The 21,067-nt window shown below is 35.4% G+C and overlaps 2 protein-coding genes across 3 annotated transcripts; one reads left to right on the top strand and one right to left on the bottom strand.

Annotated features, from left to right (window-relative positions):
* Positions 1-11,370: 11,370 nt before the first annotated feature.
* LOC140060700 (uncharacterized) lies at positions 11,371-15,716 on the top strand. 2 transcript variants are annotated; one of them, XM_072107016.1, is made up of 7 exons: positions 11,371-13,466; positions 13,925-14,086; positions 14,197-14,286; positions 14,383-14,478; positions 14,602-14,718; positions 14,809-14,847; positions 15,122-15,716. In XM_072107016.1, exons 1-7 carry the CDS (start codon positions 13,439-13,441, stop codon positions 15,205-15,207), a joined length of 618 nt encoding a protein of 205 aa, XP_071963117.1. In that variant the 5' UTR covers positions 11,371-13,438; the 3' UTR covers positions 15,208-15,716. The 2 variants fall into 2 exon arrangements, with proteins under 2 accessions (XP_071963117.1, XP_071963116.1); XM_072107015.1 differs by having other exon boundaries at positions 14,809-15,716.
* On the bottom strand, positions 15,581-18,972 carry LOC140061211 (putative nuclease HARBI1). Its single transcript, XM_072107720.1, has 4 exons — positions 18,861-18,972; positions 17,914-18,130; positions 16,392-16,662; positions 15,581-16,291 (listed from the first exon to the last, which is right to left on the bottom strand). Exons 1-4 carry the CDS (start codon positions 18,970-18,972, stop codon positions 15,581-15,583), a joined length of 1,311 nt encoding a protein of 436 aa, XP_071963821.1.
* Positions 18,973-21,067: the final 2,095 nt, after the last annotated feature.

The raw sequence follows: 21,067 nt of genomic DNA, 5'->3' as shown, positions 1-21,067 counted from the left end.
TAGTACGTTAGATACTCTGTTAGGGTGTGTTTGTGTGCTTTGTTTAGGCGTTCTTCGTCATCATGCCAAAACAAGAATGCATCCAGTGCAGGGGCCCACGAGCAACACTTAAGTGGGACCGCCACATGCGGTGCGTTAGTTAGTTTCATTCAAACTATAACTAACTAAGTATACTGTACCTTAGCAATTCATAATATATCATATCATTTTTTTTAGCGATTGCATTTAGGTAATAGTCTAGGACCTGGGTCAGATTTGTATGCATTCAATTTAGGAGTTGTTGCTGTTATCTAGGGTAATTTGACTTCAAGGAACAACATGGGATGTGTGCCAAATTAGCTATTCTTATTATACAGATATTGCATTGTGAGGTGTTTTTCCAAATGGTCGTAAAATCAAAACGGTACTTTGTATTTTCAACTAAGTACGTAACACTGCCCCAGTCTTTGACGTACTACTAGGACAAAGACTTAAGTCATGTTATAATCCTTGTGCCACACAGGTGGCTTAGGGACGCGACCAGAGCATCTGACGGTAGCCGTTGTAGTAGCTGGTGTTGAGGATGGCTGCAATGACTCTGTCGTCTCTGTCAAGATTGCTGGTGGTAGAGTCTGCAGGGGTTTGGTGCGGCGTTTGAGTAGTGATGCTGATCCCGTGGTCGATTGACTTTTCCACTTGTTGAGCGTTGGTTGGTGGTTCTTCATGCTGTGAGTTTGTCGGAGGTAGGGTAGCAGTTGACTTGGCTGGTGAGGTATGGTCCTTGCTTTAATAGTAACATTTAGTTCATCTCCAGTGATTAATGATTTTCTGACAACTAGCATTGCTGCTTTCTTTAACATATGCCCAAGCTTTAGAACTGAAGTTGGTTTCTCACAATGGTGAGTCTCCTGATCAAACCCTGCTACTCTCCTTACTGACATAATTACATCTCCATACTTGCTTGGATCTATAAGATCAACTAACCCATTCTGATTCCACTTAATGCATCTGTATTCAAGCACAAGACGAGCTGTTTGTCTCAAGGTTTGACGCACATGGTCAAATTGCTCTTGATTATGGCCATGTTTACTAAACAATTTCTCGGCCATCGCAATTATCAACGGATCCCCTTTTATAACTAATGAAATAACCCCTGTTTGGAGACGTCTCAACAACTGTTGGACTATTACTGAACTATTATCAATTTGAGAAGGCAGGAGAAGTCTTCCTGTCTTAATGTACTGCTTTCTTTGGCCTTTCTTATTGGCATCTGGATCTCTTAGCTTGCATTTGTGTTTGTAAAATTCTTTTTGACATATAATAACCCAGGCCAGTCGGCACATGGACAGTAGTCATCTGGATTTGCATAGCTATAAGGCCTATTAGTTAGGGAGCCAGAAAGGGTTCACCTGCATCCTCTAGCAAACTATGTTTTTTTTGCTGACAGGACTTGAACCCAGGACCCTAAGATTGGTAGCCAAGCATCATAACCACCAAGCCCCAACTCCACTCCATCTTCACCTAGAGGTACCATTCCTGGCTTGTTCCACTTTGCCTTGTAGAGGGTTGTAAGAGCATGATGAGAAACTTCATCTTTCCATTCTAATGTACAAAGTTGTTCAAATTGTTCAGCATTTGCCTGGAGGTCAGAATTTCCAGATTGAATAGCATCTGCTCTTCCTATTCTTGAAAACGTCTTCAATGAGTGTCCAAGTTTAAGGGCCAGTGATGGCATTTTATACTTGATTTCTGTACTGTCATATCCTGAAACAAGCCTTACTGCCTCTACAACATTATCAAAATTTCCAGATAATATGGCTTGTGGGCATGATTACCTTTGTTAGTAAGCAACACCCAAATCAAAGATCGCTTTTTGGATTTCTTAGGCAGGATTTTTGCAACTTCTGTCTCATCACTATGTCTCCTTTCAAAATGCCTGACAAGTTTAGAGAATTGTTTATTACAAAAAACACAGAAATGTTGACGATCCCAAACCCTCTTGGAAGGTAGATTGGAAGAGGTCATGACGCAAATTTCTTCTATATCATCCTCATCATCCTTTCTGTCAACCTTTTTCTTTTTGACATATGTTTCCTGCCAACATATTTTCTGGGAGATAAAACTGTAGTATCTGAAAAACTATCGGACAAACTACAATCAGATTCTTGAACATAGTTCTCATCCAAACTTCCATCATCTGATAAGCAAATTGATAATGTATCAGTGTCTGGAATACATGGTTTATTATTTACCTCCGCCAAGGAGGTATATGTAATCGATCGCTTGTTTGTTTGTTAGCAGGATTACTCAAAAAGTAATTACAAGATCTTTCCCAAAATGAAAATACAGATAGATATGTGGTCAAGGACCACCCATTAAATTTTGGAGGCAATCCGAATTAAAATTATTTTCAGACTTGCTAGTGTTAAAAGAAATTTCAAAAGTTGGTGAGCAGTCTTAAAGTAACAAGTAAATTTAAATTGTATTTTCTCAAGAACTACTTGTCCAAAAAACTTCATTTTTGTACAAGAGGCAAGAATTATATTTTGTGATTTGTACTGGTAAAAAAATAATTAAATTTAATGTAAAAGTTTTTTTATGTGAGTAGTTTAAAAACCCTATTTCCTTTTCAAATTCACTCATTTGCTTTACGCGTTTCTGTTCTATTGTTAGTCGGCTGAAGCTATAATTGTTAGTGGAAAGGCGGGTTATATAACCTTTACACCAAACTTGCATACACATGCTTGTAGTGAAATTAGCCTAAATCACACACAGAATTAAGAAACACACTTTCCGGTGACTAAATCTGAAGAATTTTACAGTAGGCGGTATGTAGGTAGTCGCTTTCTAGTTTTCTATATCATTCCCATCGCATCTGTAAACATTTGTCTTTTTCACCTGTTTCCTGCCAACTGATTCATCATTTGAAAAACTATCTGACGAACTACAATCAGATTCTTGAACATCATCAGTCTCTGAAATTACTTATTACTTATTTCTACTTTCGATTCACTTTTATTAGAATCTAATGAATAAAAAAAAGAAATTATTATTTAAGTTTTGCAATTTTTTTTTTGTTCCAAATCTAAGGTGCCACTGAAATATATAGTTCGACTGCAGGAAAAATCAAATTTTATTTGAGTTATTAAATCACAATATGTAGCACATGGAGCTGTGCCATAATACTGGAACAAATTTTCAAACACTGACGGTACATGCACTATATTCACTGCACATTTGTATAGGCTAGTGTAGAAGTTTAAAATTTACCTTAAATAAAAATACAGTAGTTTATTATTTAGCGTAGCAATACAGTAAATACTTTAATTAGTGTAATACAGTAGTATAACTAAATGTGTATTTAAAACAATAGCATAGGAAAAGTTAATATGAATGAATAATGAAACAACATTGATCGATCAATTAAAAAACAGCACACAATTTTCAATGACGTATAAATAAATGTACGAACTGTTTAGAGATGTGTTAATGAAAAAATAAAATTTTTCAGCCAATAGTTGTCTGAACAATATGATTTTTGTTTTAAAAGAATAATATAGAATTGTTAGAAAATAAGGTATCATATGGCTGCAGATTTAATCAAATAGTAGTTTTAAAACTATTCTTGGGTAAAAAAACGATCAGGATTCCCAGTGGGATTTGCGTAAAATCCACTTGGATTTAAAAAGAACGATCAGGATTTCCGGTGGGATTTTTACAATTTGCGTAAAATACCTTCCTCATTTTAAAAAAATCGATCGGGATTTCCGGCGGGATCCCACCGGGATTTGCTTAAAAAAATGTCGGGATCCCACTGGAGAATCTCGATCGTTTTTTATTGGAGATTCTCGCTTTGATAAAAATTCAGAAGTCGACATATTTTTTAATCACAATACATCTCGTTATCAATACTTAGACAGTATATTTATTATTTTTTATTGCTCTTATTTATCATTTAGTTTTTTGGACAATTTCGGTCCACACATGCTCCCTTTGCTCAATACAATACACAAATCATAGAATGTTGTGTTGTGTTTTTATTTACAGTGTTTAATTATTGTCCATGCATAAGATGCATTACAATGATACAGTAGGCCTATATAGTGCTGTAACAAACGAGTTGTTTTAAAGAAACATTAAAAACATAAAGGCTTGAAAGGGGATTGCTGCTTTCGTAACCAACGATACTGTTAATTTACTCGCATCTAAGTGCCCATCTCTTAACCTCGGCCATCGCCACCTTATCCCGGCCAAACCCATCTATACTTATATAAAGTTGCGCACTCTTCCTTGCAAACGACCAGTTCCAGCAGATTTAGGGCCAATTTCATTATTGTGGTTGCCGACATTTCAGCCAGTGTCAGACTCTCCCTGCTGACACTGACCCCAAATCTGGCCTTGCCCAGGTATGTAAATTCTTGTTATAAACAAAAAAATAATAGTTAATGATGTGTTTTTATATTCCAAGAACTTTACAACGACGTACACATGAGGAATGTTTTTAAAAAGTATTTATAAAATCCTTGTAGGTCACATGTGTAAATTGTTTCCAATCAATAACACACCAAATTCACGGCTAAACAATTATTTTCAAAACCTACCACTAGTATCAGAATCCTCTTGGAAAGGAGGAGGACATGATGATGATGGCGATTTCGCCGCAGGCCTGCTTTCTCCAGACATATGATCAGCCACTACAAATAAGTTAATATAGAATATGGTATAATTAATGGTCAGCTTGCCCTACTACTCTGACTAAGTTCTTTATATAAAGAAGAGACATCAAATTATTACAAATTAAATCTTATGTACTCACATCGTCCATCATCCGCAACGGCAAGATTGGTACTAGCGGTAGTCTTCAAATTCTGAAAAATATGTTCAGTTTCACAGAAGGCCTATAGGCAAATCACTAACAAAATTATCTTCAGATATTACACAAGCTAACATATATATTACTTTAATAGGCCTTACGGCGAAGCTGAAATGATACCTGGAAAAGCAATCCCGTTCCTCATCAAGCATAATACTTTTTTACTACATATACTGTTCTAAATAAATACTAATAGTACAAAAAGTAAAAGTTCCACAAAAAAATACCTGGCGTTTGGTAGAAAATTACCGTTAAAGTTGGTAAATATGCCAACGATTTTTTACGAATTAGCGAGGCTGAAACAACTGGTGGCGCACTATAACTAGACTGTACTATTATTATCACGGTTTATAAGAAATATATAGGCAAGTTATTTATTATCAAAATAGATTTATTCTTTATTTTTTTAAATAAATTTGGTGAATACAAATTTATAACTCTAAAAAGGAAATTTAGAGTTAATAATTATCCCCCGACATTAAAACATTTAATAATTACAAATGGCTTCAACTGTTCGTATAATGGTTTCTCCCGACAGGTAGGCTATTAATAGCAGTAGAAATACAGCAGCAATGCGAAGTTTATACCGTAGGATGTACATAGTGACTGATCAGTGATATGATTTAACTGTGAAACATATAGAACACATATTCCTAGTAATAAACACCAATGCAATAGTAAATTTAAATTATTAAATAAAATACAAACATAAAATATTTGTTTTGTTTCTATGTAATTGTATTTATTCTCATGGTTAATATTTTTCTTTATATTCTCATGGTTACACAACTTCTTTTAATGGTTACACAATGTCTTTATATTCTCATAGTTACTATTTTTCTTTATATTCTCATGGTTACAGTTTTTATTATATTCTCATGGTTACAGTTTTTATTATATTCTCATGGTTACATAGTTACAGTTTTTATTATATTATGCATGGTTACAGTTTTTATTATATTCTCATGGTTACAGTTTTTATTATATTCTCATGGTTACAGTTTTTATTATATTCTCATGGTTACAGTTTTTATTATATTCTCATGGTTACATAGTTACAGTTTTTATTATATTATGCATGGTTACAGTTTTTATTATATTCTCATGGTTACAGTTTTTATTATTATATTCTCATGGTTACAGTTTTTATTATATTCTCATGGTTACATAGTTACAGTTTTTATTATATTATGCATGGTTACAGTTTTTATTATATTCTCATGGTTACAGTTTTTATTATATTCTCATGGTTACAGTTTTTATTATTATATTCTCATGGTTACAGTTTTTATTATATTCTCATGGTTACATTATTTATTTATATTCTCATGGTTATATTATTTATTTATATTCTCATGGTTTCCATTTTGTTTTCATTTTTTTTTTATCTTTTTCTTTATTCACATGATCACAGTTTCTGTTTGCATAACCATGGTTAGTGTTTCACATTGGTTATAGTGTAGGCCTATTACATTACAGTTACTTTTTATGATGATTTTGTTGCATTCAAAACCGTATAAACTATATTTCATATTCATCTTCCTCATAGTCTAATTCATCATAGTCTAATTCATCATCTTCAATGCCATAGTCTGGTGTGTCTTCTTCTTTTTCTTCTTCTTCTTCTCTTGTCCTGTTTTCACACTCACTGCACTTGCACAGATCAGAACACCGCAACTTGTTTTTATTACATGAACATACACCTCCTTTGTTTACATTTCCCCACCTTGCAGCCACATCTGATAACTTCCATTAGACTCTTTGGGGCAGGAGACTGCGTCATCCATTTGGCATAAATTTTCTTGTCCTCAACTGTCCAACCATAGTTGTTAGGAGATGGAGTATGTGTTATAGAAACTAAAGCTTTTTTGTTTACAGCTGATTGAAATGCTACTCTTTTAACATGTTGCATGGGGGCAGACTTTTCTCGGAAATAGTTGAACAAAATGCTTTGTATCGTGCAACATTTACTTGGTCACACTTCTGGCCATATAATTGACAAACAAATTCTTCTAGTACTGGCAATACATTATCAGGTACACTATATTCATCTCCAAGTTCCGCAAATGCCTTCAAATATTTCTCATCAGTGATTGCTAATTCAAATGCCTTTTTCTTTCCCTTTCCATAAAAGGCACTGGTGGAGTCACACCCAGTAAAAACATGTAAACTGATAAGACATCTGCATACCTCAGGACCTAATGAAGGTTACTTGTAAATTAAAAAATTGGTGAACATACGAACAACTAACTTAATTCGTTTTTGCTGTAGTGTAGCGTACGTCGACACAGTACACGACGTAACCGTCAGTAAACTTCGCCAACTCAACGTTGAACGATTCGTACAAAGGGATACCGCCAGACAAGTGCGTACCTAGCTATTGTTTAGTAGTAAGTTAGATCGCTGGCAATAATGAATGCATATAAAGTGCATAATATCACTCTGACATACTCTCACGGTCAATGAAACGTCGCGGTTTTCTAGGCGCTGAAGCTAGCTACGAAGTGAACGCGAACGCTTTTTACTGTATATTATATTCCCCGACAAAAAGTACCCGTGTTCCCTTCGGTAACCGTCGATAAACTTCGCCTGGAAAATAACTACATTACACATTTTGGTCCCTGGATGGAACTTGATATCACGCGTCTCAACCCAACGTCGAACGATTCGTACAAAGGGATACCGCCAGACAAGTGCGTACCTAGCTAATGTTTAGTAGTAAGTTAGATCGCTGGCAATAATGAATGCATAAAAGTGCATAATAGCCCTCTGACGTACTCTCACGGTCAATGGAACGTCGTGGTTTTCTAGGCGCTGAAGCTGTATGAAGTGAACGCGAACGTTTTTTACTGTATATTATATTCCCCGACAAAAAGTACCCGTGTTCCCCGACGGGGGGGCTAGGCTCCCCGACGAGGGGGCTAGAGCCCCCGTAGCCCCCCCCCCCCCCCAATCCCCCCCCCCAATCCCCCCCCCCCCCCCCCCGGTGGCGCCACCACTGCGAGGGACTGCCATTAGGCTTGTATAAGCTTTATAACTTAGCTTATATATTATTAGCCTAGGCCTAGATTGGTTATAAAAGGTAGGTGGATGCAGTTTCTGGAAGTCGCCAGACGGGTCGACCATCACAAAATTAATACTCGCCCTTACCAAATAAAGGTCGCCATTGGCGACCGGGCAACCGTTAATTTTCAGCCCTGCTTGCCAGGTACTTTTTGAATTGACTTGGTGTTTTCTGATCTTTACCATAAATTTTGATGATTTCGGTTCCTTTGCCAGCTCTCCGAGAACGTTCAAGGTTTTTTACACTTACTTCTGGATAGGTGTCGCAAACAAAGTCAATCCTGTTACATTTGTGGAAAGAGGCAAGCGCTATCAGTTTTCTCAACACATCATTTGCCAATTGCTGGAAAGTCTCAGGTATATTGTTTAGTGTTTGTAGAAGTGCCATTCCGTCAATGAGAAGTGTCCCTTTAACAGGAATCTTTGAGACATACAAGTCCGGTACATCATTGGCTTTTTCTTCAAGAAGTTTCATTAAGAAAAAGGAATATTGCCTAAGCAGTATGTCAGGACTTCTTTCAAATCTACCTCTCTACTTTGCCCAACGACAAGCAAGCGGGAATACAGCGATTTATTGTCAGTGGTCATTGAACCAGCCTTGACCTTTTTTTCAAAGTTATTTTTTAATGTCCTAAGTCGATTATGCTTTATGGTGCTATACATTCCGGAATCCGAGCCCATCTTTGATTTCAAATACTCAGATGCTTGTTTTTCTTCTACTTCATAGGCTTTACTGATGTCTTTTTGTACCAGCTCTGTAGCCACAGAGCCAGAACTGATGTTTTCTAATTCATCTGATGTTGATGAAAAAGGATTAATCATGCTACAGGTTGTTGCTACAACTGCTTCAACAAGTTTGGTTACCTTCTTAGTGCGTGAAATGTCTAGCTCTTTTGGGCTTCTTGGTTCTTTGTGCAAGTTACACATGTTTTCACACGATCGTGCAATCTCTGCTCTTTCTGGCTGTGCAAGTATCCATCTCTTAACAGCTGACCGGTTAAGTGTGAAACGATGGATGCCACCTTCAATTTTGCAGTCCCGGTTTAGGGTTTCTTCTATCGTTTGATCACAAGCAATAGATGCAAACGCGTGTCTGTCCTGCCTCTGGACGGTCCATGAGCATCGTTTACTTAGATCGTCGTAAACCTCTGGGTGCGTAGTTGGCAACTCCATCATTTCTGCCCAATATGCTGGTAAGTACCGTGAATAATTTGTCCGATCATATGCGAAATACCATGGGATCATCAATCTTATGATGGCCAGGTGCAGTTCCCAATCCGATTGTCGTGTTGCACGAATCAGCGTCATTAATAATGAAATCATTTCCAAGAAGGAGCTCCAATATTGGAAAGTGGGATCTTTACTATTACGTACAAATTCTGCATATTGAAGATATATCTCTTCAACCATTGATGGTTCCATTCTTTTCCAAACTGCATTTGTCACCTTTTCCTTCATCATGTTTACATCTGCTTCTGCTAGTGATTCTAGAAATTCAGCAAATCGTAATTGTTCAAATGCCTCATACATTACTTTATATGCATGAATTGACCGGTTATAATGCTTTCCAGAGATTAAACCATTCATAGAACCCCCTGCAACAAGACCAGACTCAATCATGATGTCCCCTCAATCCTGCATCAGCAAACCGTTTCCCAATAATTGCTATGAAACTTGTACAGGTATGGAACATGCCAAGACGAACCACTATTCTTTGTTTCAATTGGTCGTTCGACCACCTAATTTCTTGGATCTTAGCATATATGGCTTGGTCAAAAACCAACACAAGCTTCTGTAATGCAATGTCGAGACTTTGGTATATTATTGTGTTTACAGTTGTTAGATCTGTAGGTGAAGATTCTATTGCTGGTAGGTAATGGATTGCTGTTTTCTGAATAGAGTAGTTGCTTGTTGAGATGTTAAAACCAGTCCACCCCCTGGAACTTCAGATTGGCAGTACAATCTTGCAATCACAAAAGAAAAATCTTTTAATTTTGCTGTATCATTAGCTGAAGATGTTCACTGGTTGAACTGGTATCAACTTGACATCCTGGACCTACACGTTGTACACGGTGATACTCATTCAACTGGACTTCAACGTAAGGTAGTGAACAAATACCTTTCTTTACTACAGGTTTGTCAAGTACTCTTTTTGATTTCTGATCACCCATCTTCTGTAGCATAATGCCATTAGTGTGATGAGTTGTTACTTTACCACTCATAGTTTCTTCATTAAAATCCCAGACTAAAATAATCAACTTGCCAGGAGTAAAACCATCAGGGACATTATACATGGTTGCCATTCTGTATAATGCCAAACTAGTTTCATATGAAACCACTTTGTCCAGTGAAGGACAATGTCCAAACTTACTTAATATATTAAGAAGATGTGATGACCCCGTCAAATGTCGAACAGTTAATCCTAGAGCAAGTGACTTCGAAGTCTGCCTTCTTCCTTTCCAAGCAAGGTACAGGATGTCGTGGCATATCGATAACATTTTCATTCGAGTTTCTTCAGTAGTATCTTCTGCAGCACCAACACACTTTGCAATTAGATTAAACAACTCATATGGCACAATTTCAGATATGTCAACATCATTAATGTCCGCTGCTCTTGGAGGCCATTCACTCTGCATACCTTTGTTGGATTTGATGGCATTATTTACTATCGTACCTGAAAGTACATTTTATAGCATTGGGTGAATGAAACATAGTAATAATAAATTTAAAGCATATATACTGTATTGTGTACAGCATTTATGATCGACACCACTTTACATCACTTACTATCATAACAGTTTTGTTTTTTGAGTGTATACAGCTTTCACCTCTTTGATCCACAGCATTTCCTTAATTATGCAATTTAAAGCCCCATTCCCTACGTTTTTTAGATCTAATTTAAGATCACAAACTATATTTAATGTAAAAATAATACTATATGGTCCTATTGCGATAACTTTTTTCATCTTTAAACGGTTAAAAATGTGAAAAATAAATCGATTCTAATAACGGCCCGCTATAAATCCCAAAATGCATTGCGCGCGGATTGATATTTTTGTTTTTCACCTGTAATTCGCCCACTTTTCGATCGATCGTGAAGCCAAAACAAATGGAAGACTCCTAACTTTTCAGCGAAAATACCGGGTTTTCCCCAATTTGTATCAACGGAGTCTGGCAAAATAGAAAGACAATTAATGCAGCAACTACACAACGTCAGGCTAGGTATATAGCTAGCGTACGATGTTCGTACGTTATCGATGTTTACCAGCTAGGCTTACAAAACTAAGCCTAGCTAGGCTAGGCCTAAGACCGTCGATCGCCGCGAGCTACTTAGGTAGTGCATTGTTTCTCACTTTTTATCATAATTTACCATAAAACGTACATTTAAGACAAGGAATGACATGGTTTAATGTTTTTAAAGTGATTATGTATTATTTTCCAAAAAACGTCCAAAATTGCAGGGAAGGGGTCTTTAACATTTATTGTTGTTATTTAAAAATAAACCAATATACACAAGTTATTGTATTTTAACCGTACCTGCAAAATATAGAGTCCTTAGTTTGTCTCCATTGTCACCATCAGTGGAGATTTTGTGTGTTGTAGAAGCAGTTGGAATATCTATGTCATACTCTGATGATTCATCTGTTGTACTTTTTCCTGATGACAAAAATGGATCAGCCACAAATCCAGGGGATACATTGCTAAAGTACACCAGAACTGATTCATTTCTAATTAAGAAAAAATAAATAAAATATTTAGTTTGACCAATCACAAAAAGATTTTTTTTTTTTAATTATCCCTGGTGAAATAATCATTTAATATAAACACACTAAGCAACTAACCTTCTTGTGGGTGAATGAAAAATTAGGTTTAGGATAATCCATCCTGAGCTTCTTCTTCAACACGTCTGATCTATAAATAACGCATTAATTGATTATAATTAATTGTAACACAGATACAATGAAGAAATTATTATGACAGTAACTGGATCTAAAAAATATTACAATCATTTTTAAGAAGTGGTCGACAGCCTACCTTATAGTTGACAAGTTAACATTTTCTGTTTTTTCAATTGATTTGATGAAAAGCTTTTGGAGTTTTGCCAGTCTTAGTATCTCCTGTCCATACTGTAACCGTTTATCAATTACATCTCTGCAAAATACCTTATAGCTTTGCTTATAATATTAAAAAAACACTTTCCAATTCCCTGTAAATAATAATAAATATTATTAAAATATATTTTAATATTTTATAGATTTTGGTGTTTAAAAATTGAACATTTAGAGTAGACTGAAGCAAATAAAAAAAAATTAAAAATGTAAATTACAAAAACCAACAGAGTTTTAGAAAGTTACGTTTTACTCACTTTCCAGAATCATGTCGTTTACGTGAATTAACAACTATTTTGGTGTAGTTTTTGTAACATTGGTCATGATATCGCACTTCAATACAAGAACAGCTTTTGCCTCGAATGTCTTTTAAAATACTTTCGTCCTCTCTCATTTCTGCAGCTTTTCGCAACATTCCTGTCATAAATCAAATCAACAAAAGCAATAGTGTGTAATTCCTAAATGATTGAAATGATATTTTGTTATGCATAACTACAGCATGGAGATATAAAATGTATAGCTCTATGATTACATTAGTGGCGTTCACATCGAACTATGGCGAGATAATTTAAATAGATAATCCAGACGATGTCGCCATAAGTTTGGATGTGAACGCTCAATTACGTCGAGAAGAAGGTTTTATCTCGACGATTTCCGTCGCTTGGATTTACTAGTAAATCCAAGGATAGCGAGTTATTTTACGAGGCTTGAGTAAATAAACAACGCAGCAGGAAGTCCAGCCGTCAGCAACCGACCAATAGGATTGAAGGAATTTTTAACCTTTGACCGTTTTTCGCGGGGTTTTTTTTCTCTCTCACGCCGACGCTTGCATTTCATTTGATCCACCACTCGTGCTCGTACGTCTTATTTAATCTATTTTAGTATTTTATATTTAACATTTGATCGTAATGTCGGAAAAGCCCAAACAGAAGAGACACCTCTGGACTTTTGATCAAGAGAGAGACTTGATAGATATTTGGAAAGAACCTGAAATTGCCGAAAAAGTGGAGGATAAGCTATTCAGACAGAAGGCTAAGCTTCACGAACAGATAGCTCAACGAATGAGAGATCTAGGACACACCGGGATAACGGCGGGTGTAGTCATCACGAAATTCAAAAATTTGAGAGCAGAACACAAGGCTGTTAGAGATATAGTTATTCGAGGTACAGGCAAAGGTACAACGAACATCAAACGTGATGATCCAAAGTCATCAAGTCCGCACTACCATGCCTTAAACGAGATACTTGGCGGAAAACCAAGTGTAAACCCACCCGCCGGATTGCTAGGACAATCGAATGCCTAGTAGGACGGCCTAGGCTTGTTAACATTCCAACTAACCCTAGTAGGTCTACTACTTCTATTGCTAAACATATCGAGAATGTCAAGAAAGTGGTACCTATCAATCCAAGGCAAATGACAACCCAGGCAACAAGACCAGAAGGTAAGCTATTCTAAAAATCTAAATGTTGTCTAGTAGGCAAAAGGCCTAGCTATATAAATAAAGAGGGCCTAACTAGGCCTAAATAACGTCTGTCGCCTATCAAAGAAGGCCTAGGCTAGTATTTTTACATTCACTTCAGCCTAAGCCTGGCCAGCAGGTATTCCAACCTTTTGTTGTAATAGGCCTAAACATACTACTTGAAATGATGGACAACACAAAAACGGCATCTTGAATTTAAAGTACCAGGGCCTAAGCCTAGCAGTTATTTATGTTGACCCTTGGAACTTAATCAAAAGATCTTGTACTACTTAATATTAATAAATGATGATATTGCAGCAAAAACTAAAGTTCGCTCGCTTTGTTCAGTTTTAGCTCCAATACTACAGAATGCTTTTCAATCTGTAAACCAAATAAGCTACAACTAATTACACACATTAATGTTTTTTTTCTTCACTCAGGTTTTCCATTGTGTGGGGTATGTGGTAAAGAGTGTGGTAGTCATACATGTAAAGTGTGTGGAAAACCCACACATGGTATCCCACCATGTGCTGGTGAACAGCATGAAGAAGGCTTTGGAGCAGCGGTTACATGCAAGCAGTGTGTGGACGATTATGCTGAAGGTAACTTGGCTGTATAATTAAAATTGATCATTCATGTCTTGGCCCTAACTCTGACAAAGTTAACTATTCAAATATTTTAATTTTTTTTTACATTGTTTTATTCCGTACAGAATGTCTATGGCGAGATGATTCTGATGATGGCATTTCAGGTTATAGGGACTCTATGTTTGCTAGGCCTCGGAAAAGGGGAAAGATTTATGGTAAGATTTAAGAATTTTTAAAATATCAACCCGACAGCCCTCCACTAAATTCACACTGATTGGATCAATCTCTCTTATAAACATTTTTTTTTTTAGGATGGGAAAATGAGTATGAAGACAGTCCCCCTCAAAGAGAATCGTCTACTGACAATTCACCAGTCGATACAGAGTCAAATCACTCTGAACAATCCAGTAAGTGTAGCTTTAACTAATACATGTTTTCTCACTATGAATACCTGCAGATCCCAACTGTAAACTGGCACTAGCACTGTCAGTGCTAGTGCCAGTAAAACAACTAATACTTTTTTTTTACAGCGACATCTGCAGTTAGTCAGCCAATTGCTACTGCACATAACCCACAACCTGCATTGGATGAGGAGGATGATGCAATACACGAGACTCCGGTACAGATCAAAAGACGCAGACTTAACAGTAAGCATTTTTCTAAATTTGCAAATAATGATGATTCTGTGGTACACTTTTTTTTTCATATAAATCTATCATTTTGAATTGTTTAAATAGGAACTGCAAATGAGGATACATCAACAAGAACAAAGAAAGACAGAACAGTTGACGCGGTCACCAAAAGCCTCAAGGAACTACAAGAGTACAATTTTAAAAGGTGGAGGACTATTGACGAAAGACAAGAAGTTGAATTGAAGCGTGTACAGCAAAATATGGATAATAAGATGGATAAGGTTGTCTCACTGATAGAAAAACAAATGATCGAAAGGAGAGAAGAACGACAACAAAATATGGATTTTCAGAAACAATTTTTAGCGATACTTAGCCAAACAGTACAATCACAAAACCAAGGAGCCCATCACCAATTCCGCCAGCAGCAACAAATGCAGTATGGTCCTGGGCCCAGTCAGCAGTGGAATCAGTACCAGTAATGTTTATCCTTTGTGTAATATATGATCATGCAAATAGCACTACAACTCAAACTTGTAAATTGGTCGCATATTTTATTAATATGGTATACTTCAATAAATACATGTGAATACAGATTTTCTTTTTTTTTAATTGCAACTTTAATATATCAGTACAGTAGTAGTAGTAGTTGTGTTAGTATATTTATGTCTATTTTATAATAACTTCTTAACAAAAACATTCTTGTGCAATTATAAAATGTTTCAGCTTCACCAAAAAAAATGCCAGTTTCTTTCTTAACTTTAATCACTCCACCTTTAAATGTATTTTATTTACATGTTTATTTTGCGATAAAGAAAAATATTTGGTTATCAATAAATCCGTCCACCAAGTTCATTAAATTGTTTTTCTTCATTGAAGGTTATGTTTCTTTCATCAACTCTTGGATAATGGCACTTCTAATTTGCTCGGCTCTGGGCCCTTCGGTGATTGGGTTCATTCGGTTGTGGTGATTGCCAAGGCTAGCTCTAACTTCATCATCAGTCCAATGGGGTTGATACGGCACACCATTACTAGCACAAATATTATGCAATGTGCAACAGGCTTGAATAACTGGGCGCAACTTTTGAATTTCATGTTCATTGCGCTTTAAAAGTATGCGCCATCTTCCTTTTAAGCGGCCAAATGCATGCTCAACAATAACCCTGCATTGGGATAATTTATAGTTGAACCTGGCATGCTCCCTTTGGCGATTTGGGCGATTTGGAAATGGGCGCATTAAGTTTTGCAGTAAAGGGTATGCCCCATCACCTAGTATTAGTGGCGGTACCTGAACATTATTTACAGTTTCTACGATATATGGTTCAAAAATACTTTTGTCTTTTAATCGTTCACCAAAATTCGATATGTTGAACACACGGGCGTCATTGACACTCCCGGGCATGTCACAAAAAGTGTTGATAAACATGCCGTCTGCATCCACCACTCCTTGAAGCACAATGCTAAAGTATTCCTTCCTATTAAAATAATCTTGCGATTGATCACGGGGAGCAATTATGGCGATATGTGTACCGTCAATGGCACCTACAACTTGAGGAAAGCCACCTTTTATCTTGAATTTTTCCATATTTTTCTGTGCAAAAGAAAAAGATATTGCATGATTGGTTTTGTGTAGGGTAAATTAATAAGAAAATATCAGACATCCCCTCAAAATTTGTTTGTTGTATTATTACCTTTAGTTGTTGTCCAGTTGGAAAGTTTATGAACTTCGGCATCAGAACAGCTTCGATTGCTTCACAGACTTCATGGTAGACCGTGCAAGCAGTTGATTTTGCACAACCAAACTGATTTGCTGTCTTGTTAAATGGCATTCCGGTGGATAGCCTGTATAACGTCATCGCTACTCTCCATTCGGCAGAAAATGTTGGTCCGTTGTTGTTGTCAGATTTTCCAATGTGGGGTCTCAGTTCATCGACAACATATTTAAATGTTTCCTTGTCTAACCTATTCAATATAAAACATGAAATTTATAACATTAACTTAATTAAGCCGACTGCTGCTGCAGGAGCGATTCAATTTATAAGTCCTATTTAAAATTATTTTAGACTAGGGATTCGTTAGGCCTGATCAATCAAGGGTACTATATAGTAGTAATTTTTTTCAAAAGTTTTTCATGAGTGTTTTCAAATATATTGAGTATTTGGTAACCTAAGAAAAAAATAGAATGATTTGATTCTTGTTATGCATAAACCATTTGTTATTGATTCCATCATGATAAATAATAGTTAACATGAAATATCTGGATACTTGCATCTATTTTTGTACTCTTAGGCGAGTCTTCTTGGTCTTCAATTGGCTGTAAATAGTAAAATGCATAACTCTCTCACTACTAATTATGTTTATTAGGAATGATTTTAGAAAAAAATGTTTTGTCAAAACATGTTTTCCTTCAAAAATTACAGTATACACGATGTATTTTTGAAAAATAAAAATCAAATTAATTATAATAATGACAATAATAGATGATTTCTACAATTACGGTACATAGAAATATACATACACCACAACAGCTCCTCTCTTCATGGATGGTTTATACAGATCTAAGTAAATTAAGAATCATGATGATTATTATTAAATAAGAGAACATGATGAAATTCTCTATCATTTTGTCTTCTCATAATCATTATTATTGAATACATGTACTGACAAAGTTAATAAAAACAATTTTATTCATACATACAGTTGGATTTTATGATTGTAAAAATGTATTATCAATATTCAATAACAATTTCAGGTCAAGCATTGCATGACCATGTATTTTAAAACATATTAAAGAGATTTGTTTATACCTTGTTTCTGGCATCAATTATATAGAACCTGGCCATTATAAATAAGGAAAAATATCAATTATGTGAAATTAAATTAACTAACCAAATATATGGTATCTTTTTTCTTGGAGGTTCATGGCCATCTATAATTGGCATGATAAACGCTTGGTATTTAAGTGATGTCCGCAAAAAATAGAATCTTGGTTGTCGTATGAACTTATAGGCTTAATTTGTTTGTTTGATTTTTCTAACAAATAGGCCTCTCCAGAATTCCTTTTTTCTTGAACTGTTTTATTCTTGGCCAACGTTGTCTTCTTTGGTGGTGGGATTGGGGCAGATGTGTTCACTTCAACTTCACCTATTTCATCGATTGTTATGCCATCTACACAGTATTCTTATTATTATTATTTGTGTTGACTGGCCCAACGATTCATAACATTCAAGTGTTACATCCATATCTGTTATTTCATCGTCGTTTGTTTTACTAGGAGTGTGATCTGATACTTTGTTTGGATTCTTGTGCTGTTTACATGTCTTATCAAAAACAAAATGTTCAAAACATCTCACCCAAGCAGCGAATATCTCAAAGTCACGAGATAGAGCCTCACATGTCTGTTCAGTTGGCTTACTTTGCGGTGGCAATTCTGTAAAATGGTATATTCTCTCAACAGACTGAATAATGGAATATTTATTTTATTATCGAGGACATTTAATGTAGTAAGGTAATACAAGATACGGCAAAATAATTTTAAAATCACTAAACAACAATAACTTCCATTGCTACAAATCGTAAATTTAAAATGCTATAATAATGCCCAATATTGCACAAATTTATATTTGAGTTATAGGGCCTGTAGTCCATTTGATGGTCGTGTGTTTTTAAAACTAAACAAACAATAATGCAAAGCTAAGATTAAAGCCGACATATAAAAGTTATTTCATCTTCGGCTGTTAAATCAGAATCGGTTGCATTTTTCTCTCTTATGAGCGTAGATCGTTTAATTCAGATAGAGGAATATTACTTTCTTCATCTTCACTTTTGTCACTATCAGAAATTCTATCGCCACTTTCACTGAAACAATTTATAATTGGTATCTTTGAAATTTAAAAACCATGGCGTTAAGTAATCTTTACCTTCTCTTAATTGCATAACAATATTAGGTTTCATTCTGAGAAAAGCTTATCCAGTAAATTTAGAAACTTGAAACGAAATCTTGGAAGTTACATCCTTGGTTTATCATTGTTAATATTAGCTTTGGCCACCTATGCATATCCATCACAATAATTCTATCTACAAATTTCATTCTGTAAATTTTTGATTGATTGACCCAGACAAGTTCACCATAGAGAGTTTCTTTAGGCGTATTGCGTTACCTTCTCTTAATTGCATAACAATATTAGGTTTATTACATTCTGAGAAAAGCTTATCCGGTAAATTTAGAAACTTGAAACGAAAATCTTGGAAGTTACATCCTTGGTTTATCATTGTTAATATTAGCTTTGGCCACCTATGCATATCCATCATAATAATTCTATCTACAAATTTCATTCTGTACCGGTAAATATTTGATTGATTGACCCAGACAATTAGGTCACCATAGAGAGTTTCTTTAGGCGTATTGCGTGATGTCCTTAAAATATTTGTTCTAACTTTTCAATATCTGCTTTACTTCCATTACACCAAGTATTACAACCATAATTAAATGTCAGAGATTCTAATATCAACGTTTTGTGACTTTAAAAGTTTTACAAACTCGTTAATAAAAATACAGAAAAGTGTAGGAGAAATGATGCAGCCTTGTTTTACACCTTCCTCATTTTCAAAAGGATCTGTTGTAATATCTCCAAATGTTACTGTACCCTCACACTTATGATACAATGAATATATCAGCCGCCATATACGTCTTATACCACAGTCCCATACAGCTTTTAACATTCCATCCCTCCATACAGTATCGAACGCCTTTTTGGAAGTCCAAGAATGCCATGTAAGTATTTTTCTTTTCGATAAGCCTACAAGAGACAACACTTTTTAAAACAAAAATGTGATCTTCGCATCTAAGATTAGCTCTAAAACCACCCTGGACGTGATACAGTAGATATTAGAGATATATTCCTCTATAATTGTTAAGGTCTTTATGATCACCTGATTTATACAATGGTATAATCAGGGCTCGCAGAATCCTAAAATATTTGGTTGCCCTCATCATTTTGGTTGCCCTCATCCTTTTTTACTTTCCCACTAGTTTAACTCAATTTTACTGTATTTCTTCTTCAAGAATTTTACTATAAGGTGGACTTTACACAAATGAAAGAGAGTCTTCACAAATATCATGTTAAATATCAAATAAAAAGTACAATTTAATAAACTAATTAGTTTTTAAACACAAACACACAGTGAGACTGAGTGGCAGTATTTAAATATAGCAAATAAACCATGCATGTAAAGTTAAAGAACTATATTCTACAAAAGTAGCTGGAAAAAAGCATTGGATGGAGACCCAAATATGAAGCCATATATTATAATATTGGGTTTGTATAAATTTCTTTTCTTTATCATGTTAAATTTAAAATAAAAAGTACTTTAATAATGTAATTGTTTCTTATAATTAAATTATGTGTAGTTTAAACTAATTGGTTTTTAAAAATAAAATTGACTCTTCTAAAGCAAACCCATGTGAGTAAATTTATAATATTCTAGAACAGTAACTGGAAAAAGGAATTGGATGGAGACTCAAGAATGAAGCCAGATATTATAAAGACTTTAATAATGTTGGTTTATAAATTTCTTTTCTTTACAGTTGCACATATTGTTTTAGAAATGTTAATCAATAATAAGTACAGTAAAAAATAATTAATAATGGCGTGTAATGTATTTTAAAAAAAATTGGTCTATACTGCATGGCTAATTGAATAATCTTGGTACATTGTTGTAGAATTATGTAATGTTCAACATTTTTTAGTTGATTGCCAGACTTACTTAAAAATCAGAATCTGATTCTTCATCGATAGGCATATCCTCTGATCGAGATTCGAATTCTGCTGCTGCTTCTTCAACAATATGTTTCTCCTCAGATTCTGATTCTTCATCAACCACAACATTCGCTTTTGCTGGGGTCTTGTGCTCAAGATGCCTTGTACATTTAGCAGAGAAAAACCAATGTTCTACCGCCTTATCTGGGGAGTACATCCATCTGCAGATATCTGCATTAGATTGTGTTCTGTGGCATGTTACCCGATTCATAGTGGAGAACCTCCTTTCGCAAGCAGCTTTGGATGGACTTAGAGTGAGAAGGGCCTGCACCACAACAAGAGCTTTACTCAGATGGTGGATTCTCTCTTAGCAGATCCCCATATAAATCAAAAAATCGTCCAACTCCTCTGTGGGCTGACATCCAAATTTTCAAATCTGACCATTTATCAGGGATCGCTTTGATTTCATCATCTGTCAACACAGATTCAAAATGCTTTACAAGCAGTTCAATGTCTCTGTCACCATAGGTTGACATTGCCTGCCTATCATGGGGCAATTTCAAAATGTCAAATATTTCGAAACAAAACAATGGTCCTTTGTTCTTTGC

Source organism: Antedon mediterranea, chromosome 10, assembly GCF_964355755.1.
Source record: "Antedon mediterranea chromosome 10, ecAntMedi1.1, whole genome shotgun sequence".
Classification (NCBI taxonomy): domain Eukaryota; kingdom Metazoa; phylum Echinodermata; class Crinoidea; order Comatulida; family Antedonidae; genus Antedon; species Antedon mediterranea.
The sequence above is the reverse complement of the archived record's forward strand: the minus strand, read 5'-3'. Positions and strand labels throughout refer to the sequence as shown.